We start from the raw sequence: 27,494 nt of genomic DNA on the forward strand, positions 1-27,494 counted from the left end.
GCTGCCATTGAAGTACCAAGTCTAGGAAACCTAGACTGCTTTGGACTGCTAAAGTTGTTGGAACACAGGGCAGTACATTACATTATGGCTGACTTGGGAAAGTGTGGATTCACCTATGGTGACGATCTTGATGATGCAAGAAAACTATACAGCTGGAAGTTTGAGCCTCTATGTAAGGTTCTGTGAGATCATATCAACAAATACTGCCCTTATCCATGGTCCATAACCACATCTGGTGAAGCTTTTCTGAGTTTTGGCTTGGTATATGGGATGGGTGTGCATCTAATATGCTTGTTTCCATGGCCTCTTGCTTATCCTGCTCTTTCTCTATTGTTTTATTGTTATCTATTCGTGCTACTGAACAAACACCTGCAGTTTTCTAACTCCCTGCTTTGCTTTATGAGCAAAACGAGCACAGACTGCAGCTTGAAGTGTTGTACTTAAAGAGTATGCACTATGCCCGATTGGAATGAAGTAATTGACTGACTTTGTCATAAGGTAGTTTTAATAGGCTTATAACAAAGTTTACATAAAATGTACTGATCTATCATTTCAGTGAAGTATGCAACATGAAGTAATACTGCAATAATTCAATGTGAAATATATAAATTTGTACAGAAAAAATGATTGCATGTTTATTCAGTTATGCTATAAGTAAAACTGGTGTCCTCTCATCATGCCTTCTTTCGGGTTGCTCTAGCTTTTAGCTAATTGAAATCTCCTATGTGTACATACCACTTAAATGTTCAACTAGATTTACACTCGCCTGTATTTAAATTGAAGTTGCATACCTCTCAATTCACAGTAACACCTGGCTTTGTGTTGTCCTGTGCTTTTATCTTCCATTCTGTGTTTTTTTTTCTTGATTAATTCTTCAGGTTTGTTTTATTAGAATCATAAATTGTTATATTTGGTGATAAACTGAGTATCTTATTATATGTTCACTGTATTATGATAAACATACAAAGACTAAAAACAGCAAATACCAGATATGTACATCAAGGTTGTCCAACCTGTGCTCACAGGCTGGACTTGACCCTTTTAAACCTGGATTGCTGTGCCTTTCCTCAATTTTAGGCTATAATTCCTTTCTTCAGCCAAATTGTTCTGTGCATTGATGGGATGTTGTATGAAATAGGTAGAGATTATTGCAAGGGTTTCCATTCCTGTGCCTCTGCTTCCACATGCACTGTTATTAATTTGCCCCAGCTTCTCATTACTATGGCTCTCAAGTTGGTCCTCCGCTTCTCAGAGCATGGTGACTGATTTTTCTTTTCTCTCTCTCACTTTCTCTCTGAGTTTACTTCGATATCTCGAGCAGTGTTCGATGTCGGTTAAAGATGGAATGTAGAGACCTCAATTTCATGCTTTGTTTCGGGCTGAATCAGTCAATGCTGTTCACTCATTTGTTGCTTCCTGCTTCAGAGGTTGGACATCCCTGATGTACGTAGTACCCAAACAAAATGTTTGGATCAGAGTATATTTACAGAGGAGGTCAACAGCTTGAAATTATTCTTTTGTTATTTTTTTAAATGTAAGGTTAAAGAGAATTGGACACCAAAAAAAAACACTTATTGTTATGGGTTGATATTTCTCTTGATCAAGTAGCATTTTAGGTCCTCATGGATCATGCAAATTTTGCCTTGTTTATTTTATTTTGGTAACTTCTGAAATAATTGACTTCTGCACTCTTGTATTGATATGGATGCAGGGCCAGCAAGGGAAGAAACTTTCAAACTGCCACTGTAAATAAAACTTGTATGGCAATTTCCATTTCTTTAACAGAAATGCATGGCCTGTATGCATGTCAATAGGGTACATTTTTAATGTTTTATTTAAATAAGGGAAATTTGCTGATTTGCTATATCTGCATCAGGATTGTTAGTTGCTTCTGACAAAGTGAATGGTTATTTATGATGCACAGTTGAGATTTTTTTTATTCCTTTGGATTAAATAAGTCTAACATTGAATGCTTTGCTGTTGTTTTTTTGCACCCTTTTCTCACTTCCAGGAAGAGAGCCCCCTGAGTCTGTCTAGCCCAGAGTGTAGTGGTACCTGGATGCATTACACTAGTGGTGTGGGTGCTGGGCGTCGAAGACGCAGATCAGGGGAACAAATCACTTCTTCCCCTGTCTCCCCCAAATCATTGGCTTTCACATCAAGTATTTTTGGCTCATGGCAACAGGTTTTTCAATTTTCCTTCATTTTTATGAAAATTGCCATTTTCACTGGTCAAACATTCACCGTAATTCCTCAGGTCTGTCTTAAAGTCCCTCTTATTAATTTTAACATTGACTTCCATAATTATGAAATAATTAATTAGACCTTTACATTAATGAAGTGAATGAAAATAAATGGCTTGTTATACTTTATTTTCAGACATTGGATTAATTTGATTCTAGAAAAAAATCTTTAGTTCAAATTTTAATGATCTTTTACTGTCTAGTTGCATATCCATTCAAGAACTTAATATGGATGCTGCTCTTGCATTTCTTTCTGCTGTTCTTTGCAGGTCTATTCTCTTAATTTGAATGTTGCAGTACCAATTTCATTAATCTTTAGATTACTTTAAATTTTGTAGCGATTTTTACCCAATACATCCATTTGGAACTAATAGAGTTAGACATATTACTGATTTTGCACTAATCCAACAGAAAACAAAGTTAGAGATGGAGAATAATATTGTTTATGTAAACCAACCACCATAAGCAACCCCATACATTTACCATGTGCTGAGTTAAGTTAAAATTACCTTGTAAATCAGAGCACTCTTATGTCCAAGTTAGTGCCAGCTCAATAGCTAAGTCTTTTCAAAACAATTTCCCTGCAAAATGCTCTAGTAGGAAAGCAGATACACTCCTTGAGTGATGAGTACAGATTTAGACATAGAACACATTGTTTTTTTAAGCTGAAACCTAGGCTTAGTTCAAAAGCACTTCAGTGAGAGAAGTTCCCAAGTCAAGAAGCTGAGAAACCTGATAATATTTATCTAACTTACATAAAGAAAGTTGTGGTAAGGCAAAGAGCGGTGAGTGAGGTTATTAATCTTGTTCCTTCCATTACTTTAATCCAACTTATTTAACTCCTGATGAAATCTTTTCATGTTTCTTTTTCACTTCAGGGAAGGGTATATAAGAAAAAATCAAATTAACTTATTTGACCTTGCATTTAAAGTTATGATCTTTAAACAGTTGCCTTTTGGCATCTTATTGCTAAAGGTCCCGCTGCTCAGGAGCCATTGCGTCCCTCTTAGCACTTTTAATATTTTTACTTGGGTATAAAACCTGCTTTAAATTGGATATACATTAACCTCTATTAAAGTAAGACCTTCAACTGGAAACTAGTTGCAGATTCTTCCCTCTGTCATGTATAGTGAATAATTAATTTTGATCTCTAATACAGTTTTAGACTTGCTCCTCTATAATTAGGTTTTGTATTCATAATCAAAATTTATAGTCTGCTTGCTTATACCTCTGCTTTTAAAAACTTTTGTTTCAGGATCAGTGTAAACATCTTCAATGCAGTAAATTTTAGCTTCTATACCATTTTAAATTAAGTTTTTCCTCTTTTTAATTTGTTGCTTGGTGTTGGACGCCAGATCCATTTTTGCAAATATTCTGTTATCTCCATCACTGGTTGTGACTTGAATTATTAATCATTGCCATCTTATTTAATAGAGTGCACCACCATTGACTGTAAATCTGTTAGGAAGCAATGAAGTTTCTGCTTAACATTTATGAGCAGGAATATGATTTAACTTAACCTGAGCTGTTAAAATTTCAAATTAAAGATCCAACTTAGGACCTTTCTGATCATGGTTGTTTAATACCAGCATGTGTGTCACTCTGAAACACTTTTCTCAAAAATTCATCTCTAATGTATGAATGTTGGAAGTAATTATAGCACCTTCTTACATTGCCCATAGCCAAATGGAATTAAGTTGAGTTTAACCCACAATATCGTAATGTTTTGTCAAGATGTGTTCAGTGAATGCTGGAATTACTCAGCAAATCAGGCAACATCTGTGGAAAGACTTTAGGTTGAAGATCCTTTGAAGGGTTTTTGACCTGAAATGTTAATTCTGTTTCTCTTGACACTTATGCTACCTGATATGCTAGGTATTTCCAGTATTTTCTGATTTTATTTCTGATCTTCAATATTGCAGTTTTAAAAAAAATTGACTAGTAATCATCTGGGGTGTACTTCCATATTTGAAAATAAACATTATCACTTCAAGTACAAATGTATAATCTTCCAATGTAGGTAACAGCATATTCATCCAACTAAAATCTCAATCTGTCTACTGTAAAAAGCTGTTCTCATTGCCCAGATAATAGTCTTATATTGATATAGATCATGGTAGATATTGGCAGTCAACGTTCTTCTAGTTAAAGCAAACAACATAAATCCTATTTATGGTAATAAATGATGTAGGTGTCAGAAGAATGAAAGGTGTTCATATGCAGGCGCCCAAAACTAAAACGTAATTTAAATGAAAAGAGGTACTGCAACGTAAGACACTAATGAGGAATGTGCAGCGTACACAGAACTCTTGTATATTCACTGCATGGAGTAAAGACCTGTTCTCTCAAACACACTTGTATGTGCTTTTGTTTTGTCTTTACTGAGAGTGGTGCAGTTCAGTTAACTGATGAAGCGATAGAGCGATATCTCTATGCTGTTGTAAACTGATATTTTCCCCATGTGTTTATTTTACTACTGTGTTAATCCAACATTTCCTATGTTCATCCCATTGCAAGAACATTATAGGTGGAATGGACTCATTTCAGGCTAAAGGACTTTGCATGATCTATCATTGTCTTCGTTCATTCATTTCCACTAACATTTATCATGCAGCTTATTAACATTAATTGTCTTAAGCAGACTTTAGTATAAGATTGTCTTCTGTTATTAATTTTTATTTATTCAAATGCTCAAAATACTGTTCGGTATTTCTTTTTAGGTGCTTCCAGAGTCCAGTAATTTTTTACGAACTGGAAGGTCCTATTCAGAACAGAAATACACTGGACTTGGTAAGTACTGTGTATGCAAAGATAGCTGGGAAATAGTCTATTACATCTCTACTTCCAAAACTGTTAAAGGAAATAATTAGAATTAAGAATTAAATTAACCTTTGTGGGCAGTAAAGGAAGAAGTGGTATTTTATTCCTTATAATGACTTTTGTGGTTTGCTGTGGAATTTAAGAAAAATCATACACACTATAATTGCAGAATGAAAGTGTTTCTAAAGTTTCAGAATTATAAAAGATGTTGGTGAATTAAAAACTCATTTGAAAGATTCAACCGCCATGTGAGTAATTTTGAAGTCACTTGCATAAAGCATGGGTATGCCCCAAAAGCCTTGGCTTTTCATGTAGCTGATAACTTGCTGTTAAATCTTGGTTTTTTTGTTACTCTCATACAGATTCAGTAATTAAAAGTATCAAATAGTTCTACTTTTGGATAACAATTTATTATTGAAGAGGAACTGATATATTATTAAATGACTGTGCAGTTAAAAGATAAGATGTAGCACAAGGTAAATTAATATTTGAACATCCAGCATGTATTCAGGTGCAGGAAGTGTAAACTACTTGGTACAAAGAACAAAAGACTTGGGGTTCCTGTTTAGGACATACATAACAAAAGTTTTTTTGAGAAATTTGCTTAACTAACTGTGTATTTTGTCTCTCAATCATGTGGCAAGAATCTAGTGCCAACACCTTTGCAAACACATCCATACTTTTTAATGGATACTTGCAGGTTATCATACATAAAAATATAGAACGTTGACAAAGTGAATGTGATTGTTTCGTGACATCATCATATGTTATTTATTTATGGTGACATTGGTGAAAAGGAGCAAATTATATCATGCCTCAGAGGCCCAAATTATTAAGCTAATGTTAGAGCTGCTTAATAGTTTAAACAATTTTAATTGTTTAGTATGTGCTGGTGAAGATATAATTGTCTTTGCTTTGTATCTTATGAACTTGTGTATTTGCAAGAGTTGATGTATTACCGTACTAATGAGAGATATTGATTTTGTCATAATTCTAAGGCATGCTGCATGATTCCCTTTTTGGAACAAAGAACACCTGGTTTGTATGTGTTTTCTCTAACTCCCATTAGGGTCTCACTGTGCAGGCCTGTTTAGCACTACTGTGCTGGGGGGTTCCTCGAGTGCACCTAACCTTCAGGATTATGCTCGTGCGCATCGTAAAAAGCTGACATCTTCTGGCTGTTTTGATGGTATGTGCACGCACCAATGTAAGCAAATATATAACCACATTTTCAGAAAAATCAGAATTCTGTGTTGAGAATGGCAGAATCCTATTTCTCCCTTTCCAATACTTGAGGCTATGGAGGAGCACTTGTTCTTAGCATGTATCATAGAGCAATTGGCAATTTACACTTCAGGCATAGTTTTACACAGAAATATTACATTCAAATCAGGTTTCACATTAATACACTTTAGCTTTAAAACATTACTATATTTTAATCATCAATCTGTCAACTTTTTTTGGCATTGGCACTTAACAATGGATCAGATCTAAAAGCTGGTGGTAGATAAAATTTATAACAGTTTTAAAACTAATTTGACTTGGCAGTGCTTAGTTCTGAATAACGTCCTTTAAAAGTTTACAGGCCATTAATTTATAAAATCCAGTGGTGTAAAACGTGATTAATTCCTCATAAATGAACATATTTGTTGGCTTATTAAATAAATAAAGTGTAAATGCATGATCAATTAATACGGTGGTATTTGGAGCACAGTTATGTTTTGGACAGGGCTTCTAAGAGCTTAGGGATGAAGAAGTAGCAAGTAATCTCCATATGTAAACTAATCTAGCCTTGCAGTTTGTTACCTTGCACTGAATGATGTTAAATTATAATGTGCATTTTACACTTGCTAGTAGTCAAAGGATCTGTAACAGCTGACTGTCTTGCATTAAATTACTTTTTCCCTCTGAACTGTCCTGCATGCCACCTAACAATCTTTTTTTTGGGGGAGGGAACCCTCTTCTGCTAGTTGTTATAAATTTCAGGTACTTGTTTTTCTCTTTCTTAGACGCCACATGCAGTTCTGCTGTAAAAAGGTTTTCTATCTCATTTGCTCGACACCCAACCAATGGTATGTTTGCTTTTTATCCCCTATCCAGCAAAGTTTATCCTTTGCTTCATCCCTTTTTATGTGTAACTTTGGATGCAAATTTTTACTACCATTCATCCTCCCTAACCTCCCATTAGACACATATCTTGGAAATGTGTTCCATGGGACTGCAGAATGACTTTATTTTCCTTTTCTCTTCTCTTGACCTTTTATCCTTCTCATTAAAATGCATCATCATTCCAAGTTGTTTCTGTGTTATATGTGAAAGTGGTTCTTGTTCTGTGCAGTTAACACTATGTCAGGGTTAAAAAGATTTATTTTAAATCACGAAGAGGTGATCTTATAATAAATGTATATTAGTAGTGTAACCATTGTTGCTTATTCCACATATAAATTAATAACAGCAGTTTTAAATTGTGCCTTAAAGTTGAAAAGAAAACAAATTGAAAAGTTTCAGTCATAGTTTTCCCATATATATAAAAGAATATTTTTTTACTAAGCTTTATATCTTCAGCCTCCCCATGAGCACTGATGTTTAAAATTGAATATCTCAGCTGAGAGCATTACACAAAGTAGGCAATAGAACACAAGAAAGATGGGATTGAGAAAAGACTTATTGATCCATGTAGCTTACTGGTTTGTTAATATATGTATGATTACAGCAGCGGTGACATTTTACCTCCATAAAGATCTTGATTACTTTCTTTATTTGAGCAGATGTTTCTTGAACCTATCTATTAATCTCTTAGTTATTCTTAATCTGCTTTACCAGAGAACATGGAGCAGTAATATAAACCATAATTTTTTTTGTATTTTAAAAATCTGGATTAGGATTTTTACCTTAGCCACCACTTTTATTGATACTCCAAACTCAGAAATATTTGATTGCATAATATTTTGAAAAATTATTTTGAGTGAAAAAGTAGATATTATGCACAAATACTCAATAGTACAGTACAGCAATAGGCCCTTGGGCACAACTGGTCCATGCTGACCACACATCTTCCCGCTTGGCCCAAGTTGCCCATGTTTGGTGCATACCCTCCAGGCCTTTCCTCTTTATGTACCTATCCAAATATCCTTCAATGTGGTACAGGGGAAAGGAGTAAAGCTACTCCAGATAGAGACAATGGGAGGTATCATTGCTATCAGAAACATGAAGGATCGAGGTCAAGTAGGTTACAAATGCCAAACACAGCAGATCCCACCCATACAATTCACACCTGCCACAGTTCTCCTTCCCCTTGCTCTGTGTACTGAATCACACCCACACACTTTCCAGGACCAGGCTCTGTCCGAGGCAGGCAGGTCTTTGTGACAAAGTGTACCAACATTTCCAGACACCTCAGATGCTTCTTGAAATTGGCGGTGGAGTTAGAACTAACTACATCATTCACACAGCTAGGTAGATCACATTTAATAACTGAATCATCTCTCAAGAGTTTCTGGACCACAGAGTGATTGAATGAATCAACAGGCACAATATTCATGCAGCACTATTTTATCCTTTACTTGGTTGGCAGGAGTGCGATAGATACATTTCTTATTTTCAGGACATTCTTTCTATGATTTCAAAAGTACATAAGAATTTCACAGTTTTTCTTAAAGGTGAAAATAAACTGAAGTATCTTTACCTATTATATGATAAATCTTCATCATCAACATATTTTATGTCTGTGCCATTGCATCAATCTGTAATTTTGTAGTGTGAATTCAATTTCTACTGCTCTACTCTTCGCATTATTTTTGGTGTCTTTGTCATTATCTAAATCACCTATAAAAATAACTTATCACTCCCATGTTGATACCAAGGATCTACCTTTAGCTCTTATGTTCATCAACATGCTGCACCCAGTGCTATTCAAAAACAATATTGTTCTCCTTGTATATCATAACTCATCTCTCTTTAACTTGCCTGCCCTTGATCTTCAGTAATTTTTGAATCACCACACAAAGTTTCTAAATCATTACATTCCATACTAAATATCCATTACTATATAAGTGAATAATTTCCTTCGTTTATATATAGGCATATCTGAGGACACATCTACAGTCTCTTTCATCAACACAGTTTTCTAATCTCCAGTTTTATTTCTGTTTCCTACAACTGCTTTGGGAATACAGTTATAGGGAATAGTCAGCATGGCTTTGTCAAAGGCAGGTCGTGCCTTACGAGCCTGATTGAATTTTTTGAGGATGTGACTAAACACATTGATGGAGGTAGAGCAGTAGATGTAGTGTATATGGATTTGCAAAGCATTTGATAAGGTACCTCATGCAAGGCTTATTGAGAAAGTAAGGAGGCATAGGATCCAAGGGGACATTGCTTTGTGGATCCAGAGTTGGCTTGCCCACAGAAGGCAAAGAGTGGTTGTAGACGTGTCATATTCTACGTGGAGGTCGGTGACCAGTGGTGTGCCTCAGGGAACTGTCCTGGGACCCCCTACTCTTCGTGATTTTTATAAATGACCTAGATGAGGGAGTAGAGAGATGGTTATGTAAATTTGCTGGTGGCACAAAGGTTGGGGGTGTTGTGGATAGTGTGAAGGGTTGTCAGTGGTTATAGCAGGACATTGATAGGATGCAAAACTGGGCTGAAAAGTGACAGATGGAGTTCAACCCAGTTAAGTGTGAGGTGGTTCATTTTGTTAGGTAAAATATGGCAGTATATAATATTAATGGTAAGACTCTTGGCAGTGTGGAGGATCAGAGGGATCTTGGGGTCCGAGTCCATAGGACACTCAAAGCCGCTGCGCAGGTTGACCCTTAGGTTAAGAAGGCATATGGTGCATCAGCCTTCATTAATTGTGGGATTGAGTTTAGGAGCCGAGAGGTAATGTTACAGCTATATAGGACCCTGGTCAGACCCCACTTGGAGTACTGTGCTCAGTTCTGGTCACCTCACTACAGGAAGGATGTGGAAACCATAGAAAGGGTGCAGAGGAGATTACAAGGATGTTGCATAGATTGGGGGGCATGCCTTATAACAGGTTGAGTGAACTCGGCCTTTTCTCTTGGAGCGACGGAGGACAAGAGGTGACCTGGTAGAGGTTTATAAGTTGATGAGAGGCATTGATCGTGTGGATAATCAGAGGCTTTTTCCCAGGGCTGAAATGGCTAACACGAGAGGGCACTGTTTAAAGTGCTTGGAAGTAAGTACAGAGGAGATGTCAGGGATGAGTTTTTTTACACAGAGAGTGATGAGTTTGTGGAATGGGCTGCCAGCAAGGGTGGTGGAGGCGGAGACGATAGGGTCTTTTATGAGACTTCTGGATAGGTACACGGAGCTTAGAAAAATAGAGGGCTATGGGTAACCCAAGATAATTTCTAAGGTAAGGACATGTTCGGCACAGCTTTGTGGGCCGATGGTCCTGTATTGTGCTGTAGGTTTTCTGTGTTTCTATGTTTTACACAGCTCATAATCTAGTGTCATACTTAACTCTAAGATGAGCTTCTGACAACATGTATACACTATTACAGACTGCCTTTTTCCACTACCTGTGTTGTGATGACACCTGACTCCTGCCAATTCATCTGCTGTTAACATCCTAATCTGTATTAATTAATACCTGTCTTTTAAAACTGAGCATCAGAGTTTAGATGACCTCATGTCCTAAATTGTCTAGTTACTTGTGCATTTCTTAATCTAGAATATATTTTAAACGTTTTAAACTCGGAACAGATTTTTCAAATTTGTCGTGGTCTCCTCTCGTTAACTATGATATCGTCCAACCCCACACTCATCAAAGGTATCCTGCCTCTAATGTCACTTATTTTAATCTCTCTTTCATCAGCAGCTATGATCTACTTGGTATGACTCTATCTCTGGAAAACTCCTCTGCATCTACTTTTTGCTCCTTTAAAATAATCCATAAAACCTACCTCAAAAGTACAAGCTTTTGATCTTCTGTCACCTTATGTAGCTCATTGACATATTTGATTATATTTTTTTCTGCCTTTGAAGGTTTTACTCGGTTAAACATGATATATTAATAGGCTTTGTATGTTAGGAAATCCACAAAATTCAATTCAAACAGAAATTTCATATTAAGAAGAAGATTGCGTTCAGTCATGTTAAATTAATTTTCCTCTTTTTGTCTCACTTCCACAATAAGAAGAATTAACCTTCCATTATTGCTCTTCTGGATATTCTGTATTTAAATTTTCATTCTTCGTCTCATGAATTCTGACGGTGAAACCCAAAATCAGTAAGTTACAGACCAGTTCTAGATTGACCATTCATTGTTTTGTAAATTAATAGCATTATTAAATTTCTTAAAGACTTAAGGTCAGACATCAGGTGTATTCTGAATACTTATGTACTTCAATATGCATTAAAAAGTGTGACTTGAAACACTGAAATCTTGGCTCTTTTGCATTCTGCCTCATTGTCAGAAGGCCATGGATCAAATTTTTGATATGGAGACTTGAGTATATAATATCAGGGAATGTGCCACTGTTTTAGATGTCATAAATGATCTAATTCCACAATTTCAAGGAAGACCAGTGGAGCTGTCCCTCGTGTCCCAGCCAAAGTTATCCATCAACCAACATCTCCAAGATATTCTGATCATTTTTTGGAACCTTGTCTGTTGTATTTCTTGCACTGTGACTATAAATAACTTAGGCATATTATTGTCTCATACTAGTTATTTAGGATGCTATGAGTTTGTGAAATGCAATTTTGTCTTTTTTTTCCTGTCATACGAGGGGTGATTGATAGGTTTGTGGCCTAAGGTAGAAGGAGTCAATTAGAAAACCTAGCACATTTATTTTTCAATATAGTCCCCTCCTACGTTTACACAGTTAGTCCAGCGGTCGTGGAGCATACGGATCTTGGACCTCCAGAAAGTGTCCACAGCAGGGGTGATTGATAAGTTCATGGCCTAAGGTAAAAGAGGTTGAGTTGTACAGCTCTCGTTACATGCACATGCAGTTCAACTCTTTGAGTGATTATGCAGAAAGTTTGAAGTTAGTAACTCATCAGGGGTGATTGATAAGTTCGTGGCCTAAGGTAGAAGGAGATGAGTTATTAACTTCAAACTTTCTGCATAATCACTCAAAAAGTTGACCTGCATGTGCATGTAATGAGAGTTGTATAACTTATCTCTGGGCCAAGAACTTAACAATCACCCATCTGTGGACACTTCCTGGAGGTCCAAGATCCGTATGTTCCATGACCACTGGACTAAGTGTGTAAATGTAAGAGGGGACTATGTTGAAAAATAAATGTGCTAGGTTTTCTAAAATCGACTCCTTCTACCTTAGGCCACAGACTTATCAATCACCCCTCATATATCCAGTGATACTGATAAATGAAACCCTTTGTATCCAAACATCCAATACTTTTAGTACTTTTTTCTATCCTCTATTGAGTGTCATTCAGTTACAGAGGTAGCAATGTGCTAAATTCCAGGCTTTCTTGGAATTATTGCACATAATTCACACTTGACCATTTTTATAATTAAATGTATTTTTGCATATTTAGACACAGGTTGTCTGAATAATTTTACATTTATGTTTAAAGTTCCTCTACTGATTCATTTAAACATTTGAGATCTGGAAATTCTATTAATTACTGATTCATGCATTTCATGCTTGTGACATTGACCCTTTTTACCTTTTTTGTTCACATCTTTAATATCCCCGCCCTATCCTCCATGACCCCATCATCCTAGCAATTGTTTTTAAAGAATAGTTGGATGTTCAAATGTAATATTTGTGGCAATATCTTCTCAAGATGCAGCATCTTAGGCAAATTTGTGACTAATAATGATTCATAATTTCTCAATTTAATTTTGCTATAAGATTATTAACATTTAACAGGTTGTTAGATTGAACTTTAATATTTTTATTTAAACACTTGTAATGCTTTGAAGTAAATATGCATATGTTTGAACAGTTCATATGAAATGCTCATATGACATTACTTAGTTCAGTGTTCTAGTTAAATATAAATGTTAGCATATCTTAAAGTTCAAAGTAAATTTATTATCTAAGTACATATATGTCACCATATACAACCCTGTGATTCATTTTTTTTGCAGGCATACTCAATAAATCCATAGTAGAATAATAACCATAATAAAATGAATGAAGGACTGCACAGATCTGAGGGTTCAACCAATGTGCAAAATACTAGAATCTGTGCAAATACTGAAAGAAAGAATAATAATTCAATACACAATAAATGTTAAGAACATTAGATGAAGAGTCTCTTAAAGTGAGTCCATAGGTTGTGGGAGCATTTCAATGATGGGGCAAGTGAAATTGAATGAAGTTATCCCCTTTGGTTCAAGAGCCTGAGTGTTGAGGTGTAATAACTGTACCTGAACCTGGTGATGTAAGTCCTAAGGCTCCTGTACCACCTTCCTGATGGCAGCAGCGAGGAGAGAGCATATCCTGGTTGGTGGGGGCCCGTGATGATGGATGCAGCTTTCCTGTGATACTGCTTCTGCAGATGTGCTCAGTGTTGGGAAGGCCTTTCCCATGATCTATTAACATAGTTCAGGATTATGTCCCAAAGTTACTTTCCACTTGGCTAGTTGTCACACTGCTTGGTCCAAAAAGCCCCTGGTACAGTTTACTTCTGGGCGCCTAGTACAAAGCCCAGTCCAGCAGAGGAATTGTCTCAGCATTGGCAAAACCCTGGACTCGCAGAACCACTTTGAATTCTACTGAGCCTTGTCTATTACCCTTACTAATATTGCATCCATCCATCTCCATCCTATCCCCCCTCCATCCCCTGACAGACTCACTATAATATTGAATATCTTTGACATTCACATTCTGTAGCATGGGAATTTTGAAATAAATTACATGTAGAAATTTGTAGAGCTGACTTAACACATGAAAATTAAATTCAAATGTAGTGGATTCCATTTAACTGGGACCAGTACATTTTGGCCCAATTAGCCATGGTTTCATAGAAATAGTTAAAAAGATATTTTTAAAAAAGACAACTGTATAACAAATTATGTATTTCAATGAAATACAGATTAGGACACTATCAATACCTTTATAATGTTATAAAACTTGTATTAGTTCCTAACAGGGGAATTTGTCCAGTGTACATAATGAAGAAAGTCAACGCAGACACCTACTGTAGATAATGGACTACCTTCATACAATGCTATCAGTGATTGCATTCTCCAAGTCTTAATTCTCATTGTGACAAGATGATTGTAGATATCTTTAAATTATTCATAGATCCTAACTTGTTGACGCAGTGAAATTGTTTTATTTTCACTCGCAGCTGTTTCTGGCTTCTCTGAGCCTGAATACTTGAAACCGCCGTGAGTAAGACGGTTCTGAATTGTCTTTCTGCTTATTTGCCAACTATCAGTGACAAAAATCACAGCTCTTTGAAGACAAACACATGCAGCTGACACTATTTTAAAAATTTGCTCTAAGCACGGTATACTGCCTAACGGCCACCCAAGTGCACATGTTTGATGCCAGTTAGAAACCGTTCAGCAACAATCTCCTGTCTCAGTTAAACCACACAGTGTTCCAAATAAACTCAGAGAATCCTGTCAATTTTCTTGATTATTAGTTGTCCCACATAAGTGGTTGCCGCAATTAACCAATGAACCGGAATCCAATGTAATTAAAACTATCACCAAAAAAAATCATCTTTCTCCTGGGATTCATTAGAATGTGGACAGCTGAGCTTCTGCCACATTTAAACTGGCACTGAAAACCAGGCACATTTACCAGCCTGAGAAGTGGCCTGTACAAAACCAAGCAGTTCTGTTGAATGGAGTTGAGGTTGCTGAGCAGAACATGCTAAATTCTGCAGAGGAAATCTGTTCTTGTAACACACATAAAAGTTGCTGGTGAACGCAGCAGGCCAGGCAGCACCTCTAGGAAGAGGTACAGTCCACGTTTCGGGCCGAGACCCTTCGTCTGGATTAACTGAAAGAAGAGTTGGTAAGAGATTTGAAAGTGGGAGGAGGAGGGGGAGGGGGAGATCCAAAATGATAGGAGAAGACAGGAGGGGGAGGTTTGGAGCCAAGAGCTGGACAGTTGATTGGCAAAAGGGATATGAGAGGATCATGGAACAGGAGGCCTAGGGAGAAAGAAAGGGGGAGGGGGGAAGCCCAGAGGATGGGCAAGGAGTATAGTTAGAGGGACAGAGGGAGAAAAAGGAGAGAGAGAAAAAATATATATATAATAAATAACGGTTGGGGTACAAAGGGGAGGTGGGGCATTAACGGAAGTTGGAGAAGTCAGTGTTCATGCCATCAGGTTGGAGGCTACCCAGATGGAATATAAGGTGTTGTTCCTCCAACCTGAATGTGGCTTCATCTTTACAGTAGAGGAGGCCACGGATAGACATATCAGAATAGGAATGGGACGTGGAATTAAAATGTGTGGCCACTGGGAGATCCCTTGTGTAAACTGTTCTTGTGTAGGGAAGCCCATGTAAATCCTGTTAGGTGGGCCATTTTGTGCAGAAGCTGTTGATTTTCAGATGAATTATTATTGAACGGGCTGCTCATGAGATCCATTATTCTTTCTTGTAAATGGTAATATTTACTTTTAAGAAAAATATTGCCTTAGACTTTTACAGGATTATTAAAGTAAGGGTGTGATTTTTCACTTACAGTACAGTAAAATGAAAATGCAGTCCAGGGAGGCCTCTAACCTTTTTTTTTCCTTCTCTGTTAAGATTTCCATTTAAGTGAAAACTAAGAATTAGACTCCCAAAAGAATTGGTAGGGATACTGTAAACAAAATGTTAACAGTATGCTTCATTTTTCAACCCTGGCAAGCTACGCTAATAAAATAATCTAATTAAGTGAAAAAGGTGAAGTAAACATTTGCAGTTAGTGTTTTCAGTGAGGCTGAATTTTTGAATTCAGAATATAAAATTCAAAGCTTACTACTTTGTGTATTTAAGTTTGCATCCAAGGATAGATTCGCACTCTTAGCTTTGTAGCACACAGGTTCTCGCTTAGTCGCAATTGACTTCTGATTTGAAAAGTTACCAAGTAATAAGAATTGCGCTTTAGCAAACTTGCATCAACTTGGGGTTTAGCAGGTTGTCATCAACTTGTTAGTTTACTGTAAATTAATGAATCACAATTAACAAACCATTCCCTATGGACCAAAGCTATGTATGTTTTTCTTCTAGTTGAGCTGTTCTTTTTTAAGTGTTGCAAACTTCGAAGTACTGTTTAGTAAGCTACAACTGTTATTATCAATATAAAGCTGTGAAAATAAAACAGTTATGATTTGAATTTTGACCTGAGTGAAGACATAGGTAAGGTACTTCATAGAAATATAACCATTTCTGAAACTAACAGTGAAAGATGGCCATTCTGCACTTTGGGTATGGTCCACCATTCAATGTCACCATGATGATCGTTCACTTCATTACCTAGCTATTCCTTCTGCCCATATCCCTTTAGCATTAAGTAATATACCTATCTCCTTGAATATATTTAATTACCTTCACAGCCTTCTAAAATACCACATTCTTCGGTTTTTCCAGCTATTGGGTGAAGAAATATCGTTAGATCTTAGTTCTTTATGGTGTTGTATAAGTTCTGTGTCTGTGATCCCTGGTTCTAGATTCTTCAGGCATCAGGAAATGTCCTCCTTGTATCTAAACTGTCTGGTCCTGTTAGAATTTCATAAATTTCAGAGATCCTCAATTAATCTGGTATAATCCAGTGAATAGAGGTCTAAACAACCCAGTTCCCAGTGCATCGGACCTGCTATCCCAGTAGTCAGTCTAGTGAGAACTTTTTGCATTCTCTCCATGATAAGAACATTTTTGCTCTGATATGGAGACCAAACATGTACGTATGACTCCAGGGGGGAAAAAAATTCTGCAAAGGCATGTACAGCTGCAGCAGGAAATCCTTTCTCCAGTGTTCAAACCCTCATACAAAAGAGGACAACATACCGTTTGAATCAGTAATTGCACCTGAACTAACAAAACTTGTTTTGCTCACCCATGTTTTGCTGCATCTCAGTCAGTCACTATTCTGATCATCATCCCTTTATGTTTTTAGAAACAAAATGGATAACTCCACAGTTGCCACGCGTTTGTTCACTCCTCCAACTTTTCTAAGCCTTTCTGTATCCTCCTCATAGCTGACCTTCTTCCCACCAAGCTTTGTGCTGTTACGTTGTATGCAAAACTGAAGACGTTACATGTAATTTCTAATGGTTGGAGTCAACCACTGATCCTGCTGATACTCAGCTAGCTACTCTCAGCCACCACATGGGAAACAAATTACATTTATTCCAGCACACTGTTACCTGTCAGTTGATTCTCAATCCATGCAAGTATATAACCCACTCTTGTGTATAAATTTTAATTGTGCAAACTGACTTCTTATGCAGCACTTCTGAAATCCAGATTTCCAAATGGTATGTCCACTGATTCTCAGTGCCCAAAACATGTCAGTGAATTAATTTCCCGTGTGTAAACCCATGCTGACTTCGACCAATCTCATTCATGCTTTTCAAGTTTTCTGTGATTTTTATTTTTTTTTATTTTCAATTTCACTCATTTTGTTACTACTTACATCAGACTTGCTGGTCTGTAATTCTTTGTTTCTTGTTGTCTCAAATAGTTATGTCTGTAGGAAGATGTAAAGTGTGTTAAATAAATAAATAAATAAACAAATAAATAAATAAGGAAAGATGATGAGTCCATCGACAATTTCTAGAGCCCTTTCTTTAGTACACTGCGATATAGGTTAGCAAGTGACTTGACGGCCTTTAACCCATTGATTTCCTTAATACTGATTTCCTTCCATTCCTCCTCCTAGAGACACTTAATTCACTAATTTATTTGGGAACCTTTTTGTGCCCACTGTGAAGACTAAGCCGGATTGTAATGTTAATTGCTCTATCATTTTTTTGTTCCAAATTATAATTTCCCCTATATCTGGTCAGAGATCTACATTTACCTTTTTTCCTCCTTTAGAAGTTTTTACAGTCAGTTTTATGTTTGCTGCAAGCTTTCTTCCCTTTATCACTTCTCTGCCACTCGTTGTAGAATTCTGAACTGTTCCTTATCCAGTAGCTTGTATTTCTTTATGGAAGATTTATATATCTTCTCTTTGAATTTGATTATCCTTTGCAAAGTATGGTTGACCCTTCTTTATTTTTTCTGTCAAGCAACAATGTCTGATTGCTTTACTTTGTGTATACATTCTTTAAAGAATGAAGGAGGATCTCAAATAAACCCATCAAATATTGAAAGCCCTAGGTAGAGTGGATGAGGAGAGGATGCTTCCCATAGTGGGCAGTCTAGGACCAGAATAGAAGGAATTCTATTCTGAATTCCTCTGAATTCAGCCTCTGAATAGAAGGAAGTACCTTTGGAACAGAAACACGAGGAAATCTGCAGATGCTGGAATTTCAAGCAACACACATAAAAGTTGATGGTGGACGCAGCAGGCCAGGCAGCATCTCTAGGAAGAGGTACAGTCGACGTTTCAGTCCGAGATCCTTCGTAAGTCCTGACGAAGGGTCTCGGCCCGAAACGTCGACTGCACCTCTTCCTAGAGATGCTGCCTGGCCTGCTGCGTTCACCAGCAACTTTTATGTGTGTTACCTTTGGAACAGAGATGAGGTAGAATTTTTTTTAGCCAGAGGGTGGTGAATCTGTGAAATTCATTGCCACAGGTGGCTTTGGAGGTCAAGTCATTGGATAAATTTAAAGCTGAAGTTGATGGGTTCTTGATTAGTAAGAGTGTCAAAGGTTATGAGAGAAGGCAGAAAAATGGGTTGAAATAAGTCAGCCATGATAAAATGGCAGAGCAGACTTGATGAGTCAAGTGGTTTAAATCTGCTCCTATGTATTATGGTCTTAAATATTTCCTATTTTGTAATGTTCCTCAGTCGATTATAACCAACTTGCACCTTTGCCATTGTTGTCATTCCAGTTCTACTGCGGTCTTAATATGAACTAATAATATATGAATTGCTGATTTACTGAGAGTCATCAGTCAGTCCATAAGAGGTTAAAAGTGAATTTAAAAAAATGCCTTTTGGTGTATGCTTTAAAATAATCTCTTCCTCCTAAACTTACTACACTTATTGTGTGTCATATCTTACCTACTTAATAAATCCATCACGCCTACTGGGTCATTGGCCAACTGACAGCAGCTCACCTGTCTTGGGCTAGTCTTTCAAGTTGTCCCCAAGTGTAGCCCATCTCCAAAGGTTCTTCATCTTCCAGGGATGAGATCTTTGGAGCTTCGGTTGGCATCTCTGTAGCATTGGGATTTTACAGCATGGGGTTGTTGGCCTCACGTCCAACTCTTCTCCTTTTGCAACTCAGCTTGGGACCATCCAGGGCTGAGCTATCACACCTTAAATCAATCCTATGTTACTTTGATAGTATTCTGCCATCACTGGCACTACTGGTTCCATGTTTATTTCAAGAACATTTACATTTTATAAGAAGTTCATTTCATTATTTGGCTGTTCTGTAACTATCTTTGTGTGCAATTCAATCTAAAATATCTCTTCTTTGGAAAGAAAATTAAAAGCACTGAAAAGCTTATAATCCAAATATGTGAGGAGAAAAAATGAATTATATTTGTGATGACCTTCCTTAACTTCATTAACTCATACCCTGCAAATGTATTGGTATTTTTATGAGTAGCAGATAGTCTGTGCAGTGAAGCTGCTTCCACAATCCTGTTAGGCAGAGGATTGTGAAGATTTTGACCCAGGAAGGAGCCTTAAACTGAAAAGGTGTATGTCTTGCAATTAAACTGGAGGCAATTGTGTACTGCATTAATTTTATCTAGAGGTATCAAAGAGATTTCAGTAACAAATGAACTGGAGTAGGAGAAATGTCAAGAGCTAGAATGGTCTCAGTGTTGCTGGATTTATGTGATCTGAAGTTCATTTCAATGTTAAATACCACACCTGTGTTCAAGTAGTTTGATCAGTTCAGACATTTGCCAGCAAGGGAATGGGGGGAAAAAAAACTGTCATGGGAACTGAACATTCTCAAATGTTTAGTTGAAATTAATATCATCCTCTCCAACTTGGATAACTTGAGTGACTTTCCCATTAGAACTTGCTCCATTTTAGCAGCATGTGAAGCCGTTTATTTGTATTTGTTTGCCTAACTTGATATTCAGTTTTATTTAGTTCTTATAGATTACTTATTGCACAATTCATCCCAATGTATTTAAGTAATTTCTGTTATGAAAGATGCATAATTTTGTATTTGGTATCAGGCCATCTAATTCATTATTGGCAATGTTTTCGGGCTTAGTTTATTACTCTGTAATAGATTGTAAAACTTGTATCTTAGATAATGTAACAGTCATCACTCATTTCAAATGTTGGTGAGTATGAATAAACACCATCTGTTAGCTTTTTGTGAATGACCAAAGTTGTTCACTTTTAATATTTCAAGAATAAACAGAGCTAATACAGGAAGGATTTCCCGCTGGGTTATATTTTATCTTGGAGAGTTAATGAGAGTTTTAGGTAACTGGCATCATCTTCAGTATTTTTCAATCAAGTCAAAAATCATTTATAAATTTATAATTATGTTATGTATTAGTGTACACTAGTAAATAAGTGAAATACTTGTAGAGAACAGCATTGTCATGAAGTTATTGTGTGGAGACCTTATCATGCCTCTTGTTTCAATTGGTGTCAAGTCAGCAAGAGAAATCAATTACTTGCAGCAAAAAAGAACTAATGGCTGTTCATGATGTCTTGGTCCTTGATGGGAACTTTAGAATCTCTATAAATATATAGAATGTAATAATCACACATTCCCATTATACCTTAAGTCTTTAACGTAGCCCTCTGCATGTATGTTTACAGCACATTACATCCAAGAATCTGTATTTCTACATTTCTTAGTCTGAAATGTTCCATTACAGGATTTGAGCTTTATTCCATGGTGCCTTCCATTTGCCCCCTTGAAACTCTTCATAATTCGCTATCTCTCAAGCAAGTGGATGAATTTCTTACATCAATTCCTGAAACTTATGGCTCTTGTGAATTACCTGCTTCAGCCTCGGGTGAGTTTACAAATATCTTCTTTGGTTTTGTAAATCTGAGGTATATCCTAAATAATTAAATAAAGCTGAAGAATGGGAACCTCACCATCGTCACCATCATCATCATTTCCCTTAATTTGTTCATATTCCCTGTCAGGATTCAGTGACCTAGATTTATGACTCTGATTTACCATAAAATTGAACAACAAATCTCCCTCCATTCTACCATGTTTGCACACATAATTAGCTATCTTGATTTCTGGAAAGGAGGTTGTTTCTGATGAGTGTAGTTATGTGATCAGATTTATTGGTACATTATAAGCAGTAAATATTAACATATACTTGGTCAAATAAAAACTATCAGAAGTTGAGGAAGGACAAAAATTAATGGTGGAAACGCTCAGCAGTTCAGGCACCATATCAGAACTGGTTGATGGTCTTTCATCAGAACAGGTTATTTTACATCAACTGAAAAGGCTGGTGAACACACTGAATTTATCATTAAAACCTGGTGCTGTGATGTGTCAAGTTGGAAAATGCAGCACAATTCGTTGAGCTTGCATTGGAACAACTGAAAAAAACAAATTGACAGAGGTCAAGGTATGAGTGGGCTGAAGAATTAAAGTAACAAGCAACAGAAAGATCGAGATTCCAGGCTGTCTGAAGGACTTCCCTAAAACATTCATCCAATTTACATGTGAAGGACTTGCTGTATAAAAGCCTTAAATTTGATGACAGATCTTATACTAAGGGCCTTAGATTCTTTAGCTATTATGGGTCAGATGTAGATTCATACAAACCAGAAACTATCCCTCCAGGTCATCATGCCAACCACTATAATTATCTACAATAGAACCATTTTACCTACGTTTGAACCGAAGCCTTTTTGACAGTCGACCAAAAAATAGTTGTTAATTTCTGTTCCTACTTTTGAAGTGTTTTGCTGTGGAAAACTTAAGGCACTTGCTAACATCGCAAAGGTACAGCAAGGTGGTACTTTACCTCACAGTTCCAACAACCATCCTTTCCTCAGGTGCTGGATGCCATCTGTGTGGAGCTAGATTAGATTATGAGGACACTCAGTCATTTAGAAATGCGTGCATTAAAAAATGATACAATGTTCCTCCAGTATGATATCACAGAAACATAAGACAGACCAAGCCTAAAACTGCCAAAACCCACATAATTATAACATATAGTTACAACAGTACAAAGCAATACCGTGATTTGATAAGAGCAGACTATAGGCACGGTTAAAAAAAGTCTCGAAGTCCTGATAGCCCCAACATCTCACGCAGACCGTTGAAGGGAGAAACTCTCCCTGCCGTGAGCTTCCAGCACCGCAAACTTGCCGATGCAGCATCCTGGAAGCACCTGACCACAGTCCGACTCTGAGTCCGTCCGAAAACTTAGAGCCTCTGACCAGCCCTCCGACACCGAGCACCATCTCTGCCAAGCGCTTCGACTCCGCTGCAGCTTTTGAGCAACAAGCAAAGCCGAGGATTCAGGGCCTTCCCCTCCGGAGATTTCGGATCACACAGTAGTGGTGGCAGCGAAACAGGCATTTCAGAAGTTTCACTAGATGTTCCTCTGTGCTCTCATGTCTGCCTCCATCAAGTCAGAATTGTACACGGCATCCTACTTGACAGATAACAGATATCATCACCGGAGAGGCCGCGCATGCTGAATCACATCGCCATCTTCTCCTCCTCCTTAGCATGTTCTCACTGTGACAATATAGTTTTTCACCAAGTGATCCAGTTTCCATCCGCATCATAAAATGTGTGGTTTGCTAAATTGATTGGATACTTGTCAGGAGATTAGAGAAAGTAGGCTACAAGAAATATGCAAAATGAGATTGCTGTAGAGCTGCCATGAACTCAGTGGACCAGATTATATCATATTATTAATATGTGGGGCATAACCTTAAGGTGTTTGGCGAGAAGTATAGGGGAAGTCAGAGTTGAGTTTCTCACACAGAGAGTTGTAGACGCTTGTAACAAACTGGTGATGGTAGAGGCTGATACATTAGGGACATATCAAAGACTCTTAGGCACTTGGATGAAAGAAAAATGGAGGGCTATGTGGGAAGGAAGGGTTAGATTGATCTAAGAGTAGAATAGGTTAAAGAGCCTACTGTGAAGAGTTGGTCCTGTGCCTTTCTGTTCTGTCTATGTTAAGGTTTAATTAATTCCAGATCATTTAAAGAAATAACCAAAATTAGAAGCACTGACCAGAATTAACTTCCAAAATGTGTGCACCACTAGTTTTACCAAATTGCCAGATTATAGCTCCCTGTAGGCATACACTCTGAATTAAGTTTGATTTGTGCCTGCCATTGCTGACATTATGTTTTGCTGAATGCTTATCCAATGCACTTACAATTTTAATTTCCCCTATGTCAGTTTAATGATTTGTAATATATGTTAAAGATTCTGTTGAGTTATCGTGGTAGCTTGAACATTCTTGAATCTTGCAGAATAGTGATTGTTACACTAGTATTATTTTTATCTTTTGATTCTAGCTTCTTCAACTATCTTAACTTTGGGGAGAAGGATTTTAAATACATATACTCCTAGAAAGATACTTCCAGCACCTCAGTTGCCAGATCAAGAAAGTAATAAATCTGCTTTCTGTGAGTAAACTATAATCCTAAATATATAAATGTACACTATGTATTATTAGATTAGATTCAACTGTATTGTCATTGTGCCGAGTACAGATACAAAGCTAATGAAATGCAATTAGCATCTGACCAGAAGAGCAAAAGAATAGTATTATTTACAAAATAACTGCAAATAAAAAGTAAGTGCTACAGCACACAAATATAAAAGTACTGAGACAGTCCAATATGGGTGCAATACTGCTTAGCGCTGTGATGTGAGATTCAGCAGGGTCACAGCCTCAGGGAAGAAGTTCTTCCTGTGCCTGCTGGTGTGGGAGCGGAGGCTCCTGTAGTGCCTACTGGATGGGAGGAGAGTAAAAAGTCCATGGTTAGGGTGAGATGCATCCTTGATAATGCTTTTCGCCCTGCCCAGGCAGCGTTTATGGTAGATGTTCTCAGTATTCATATTCATATCTTGACAGATTTTTAATCCTTTACTGTTGGTCTTAATGTAGATTGAATCATTAATAATCAGTATAGTTTTATTGTTAGAAGTACTACTGTATTTATCAGTCATGCAGTGTCATGGGGACCAGGAAACTAGATCTGATTGAACTGTAAACAAAGGAGAAAATTTTAGGGTCTGTATATGATTGTAAAGAATGATTAATTGCAAACACTAATATACTGTTCACATAATTGGACATACCTTTAGAACAGACATGAGGAGGAATTTCTCAGCCAGAGGGTGCTGAATCTGTGGAATTCATTGCCACGGACGGCTGTGGAGCCCAAGTCATTAGGTGCATTTGGTTCTTGATCAGTAAGGCTGTCAGGAACTCTGGGGAGAAGGCAGGAGGATGGGGTTGAAGGGGAAGATAAATCAGCCATGATCAAATGGAGCAGACTCAGTAGACTGAATGGACAAATTCTGCTCCTTTATCAGTAAATACCAGTATATCTTATAAATAAGGTTTCTATCTGTTTATGTTTCCTTATGTTGATGTATTTATAAAAGAAGGCAGGGAATTTATTCCTGTGAAAAATATAGATGCCCAGAAGTTTCAGTGTACCCTTTTGCTTGTGCTTGAATTGTGTTAATGCAGTTGAACAGTGTGTAACTGCATGTGGCTCTCCTATCACATTGAAATCGCTTGCCCTTTTTTCTGTAAAGGACCTTGATATGAGTGATGGGAAAAATCCATGAGGACAGCCTGGGAGCTGACTTGTGACTCAGTTATTGTCTCCACCTGCAGTGGGGGCAGCAGCAGGGCCTCTAAGATAAAGACAAACATCTAATCATTGGCAAGTGCAGCTGAATTTGCTGATTTATTTGCCTTATTGACAAAGCCTGTTGGATTATATGCCTTATGAACAGTTTTCATTCTTACAATTGATGCTTATTTGCTAAAAGTCAAAAATCAGCTGCTTTAAGTGAATGACTTGATGTCTTTGCAATTTTAAATAAAGGTCATGTTACTTTTTAGGTGAATTAACTTAAAGGTGACTTCGCTTAAAGGTGAATTTCCTTGCATTTTTGCTATGCAGTCTCCGGTGGATCCGCCAGTGATGTGCCTATTGCCAGGCAGTCTTCAATAACAGAAAATTCACCCTCTGTTGTTCAAGGAGACAAAATGACAACTTGATTAAGCATTAAAGGAAAATAAAGCTGATGAACGAAAGAAGTAAGCTAGTCCAAACTAAGTTGGTCAGTGTGGAAATGAATGGATATATCAAAAATGAAACAGCAAAATTTTATCTTTGTGGACAAATACTTAAAAAAAAACTATCAATTTTGCAAATGCCAAGTCAAATTATATGGTTAATAAAAACAATAGGTGTTAGAATGTCATGTATATGTTGTTTTAAAACTATTGAGTTTTGGCTTGCATACTTAACCAAGGTTGAAATGCTAGATTTTTTTATTTGATCCACAGGTGCATCATTTCTAGAAATACTAATACCTTGCAATAGAAAATATGCACCATAAAGAAATCTCATTCAGAACATCAAGAATCCCTTTACAAGCTTAACTTCAAAGATAGTTTATTTAATTAGTTTTTTATTGGAAATTTTTCTGTGTTATAGACTATATTACATATATTCCCCAAAAATCCATTGTGTTGAAAGGTTGGCTGTCATTCTTTATAAGCAAAATTTGCTAATTTTGTTTTATTCCTGTATCACTTTCACAGGATAATGTAGAAAGAAATTTAATTGTCAGAGATGTCCAATTCTTTTATTTCAGTTTGTATTTTCAATTTGGAATACCTATAAAGTACATACTGCAGGTTAGAGTGGATGATCCTGTGTGATGTAATATCTTGTACAGACTTCTAATTCTGAGTTTGTGGCTGTTATAGTTGACAATAGTGATTGAACTATTTACCTCTTGTGCTCTACAAAATCCAGGGTATTTTAAGTATGATTGGTGGGCACCATTCCCTTTCCCCACCTCATAAAAAGGGATTGTTTGCACCATATTTTTGGTCACAACAAACTTAACTGGATGTATTTGTCCTCGTTTCAATTCCCACCAACACTTGTCATTTCAATCTCTAAATAAAATAAGTTTCTGTGGACAGAGGTTCACATCAGAGTATTATGTGCAATTTTGATGAATTTTTTTGTCTGTATGTATGTGTATATGTATATAGATGAAAAAGTCATCAAATTTTCCATGGTTAAAAGAACTATTTTAAACTATGGTACCTGATAGATATTTTTAAATTTATCTAACATGTTTAAACTGGCACAGGGTTATTTTTATTCTGAAGAATGCAAGCTATCTAAAGCAGTTTTTTTTTCTGTCAAGTTAAAACAAAAATGTTTAACTGTATGAATGTGAAGCTTCTCTGCTTTAAGGATGTTTACTGGAATTTAGGGCACCATTACAGCTTAAGGTATCGGAGTTCATAATTCAATCCTGGCATCCTCTGTAAGGAGTTGTATGTTCTCCCTATGGAATTCGTGGGGTTTTCTCTAGGTCCTCCATTTTCCTCCCACAGTCCGAAGATGTACTGGGTAGGTTAATTGGTGATTGTAAATTGTCCCTTGATTTGGTTGGGGTAAATCGGGATTGAGGGGTGGTGCAGCTCGAAGGGCCGTAAGGGCTTATCCACAATAAATAAATGCATTTCTAAATTAATAAATCTCTAAAAAAAAAAGTGTTATTTTATGTTCCAGATTCAGCTGTGAATAAACTGAATTTGAAATGTTACAATTTTCAAAATATAAATCTGGTTGTATGTTTTTATATGAAATGGATTGCAGATATGTTTTGTATAGTAGATTTTATGTATGTGTATATATAGGTCAGTACTTTTATTTTTATCTGCAAATATGTTACAGACTCACTACTTTCCTCCTGACAACTCTGTCCCAGTGTGAATTATTCTCATGGTTACAGATTATGGAATATTTTCTCTTGCAGAGGTTGCTGCATGCGGTGAAGTTTCGAGTAATGTTACAGTTTCTTTAAACCACTTAAAATATATAATGAGAATATTTTATTTGTAACTTGAGAGCCTATTTCACCACCTTTAATTGTTAACTCTAGTTTTAAACAATAATTTGGTATCTTCTGGACAACATTTCAATTGTTATTATAAATTAGCGCTATTATAAGTGTATCAAGTTTACGAAATAAACCAGTTTACTGAGTTGTATCATTAAAGTATAGTTGTGTATAGAGAGAATTTTTTTAACTGTTTATAAAGATTTCTGAATGAATTTATTCAGCAGTTCCTTCAATCAAGTTCAGATTTATTGT

The 27,494-nt window shown here is 36.7% G+C and overlaps 1 protein-coding gene across 9 annotated transcripts in view; it reads left to right on the forward strand.

Annotated features, from left to right (window-relative positions):
* The window catches only part of ppip5k2 (diphosphoinositol pentakisphosphate kinase 2), a 116,408-nt gene extending 88,973 nt beyond the window's left edge, over window positions 1–27,435 (forward strand). For 3 of the 9 annotated variants that reach the window (XM_063068610.1, XM_063068611.1, XM_063068614.1), the window contains 7 exons: window positions 2,012–2,185; window positions 4,964–5,033; window positions 6,133–6,252; window positions 7,073–7,135; window positions 20,998–21,138; window positions 23,642–23,752; window positions 25,271–27,435. In XM_063068610.1, the coding sequence (XP_062924680.1) occupies window positions 2,012–2,185; window positions 4,964–5,033; window positions 6,133–6,252; window positions 7,073–7,135; window positions 20,998–21,138; window positions 23,642–23,752; window positions 25,271–25,368 (777 nt within the window). In that variant the 3' untranslated portion in view covers window positions 25,369–27,435. Of the gene's footprint in view, window positions 1–2,011; window positions 2,186–4,963; window positions 5,034–6,132; window positions 6,253–7,072; window positions 7,136–20,997; window positions 21,139–23,641; window positions 23,753–25,209 lie in introns of all 9 variants that reach the window. The other 6 variants (XM_063068613.1, XM_063068612.1, XM_063068615.1 and 3 more) reach the window with 6 other exon arrangements.
* The last annotated feature ends 59 nt before the right edge of the window (window positions 27,436–27,494 follow it).

The sequence above is a fragment of the Mobula hypostoma genome, chromosome 16 (assembly GCF_963921235.1).
Source record: "Mobula hypostoma chromosome 16, sMobHyp1.1, whole genome shotgun sequence".
NCBI lineage: Eukaryota > Metazoa > Chordata > Chondrichthyes > Myliobatiformes > Myliobatidae > Mobula > Mobula hypostoma.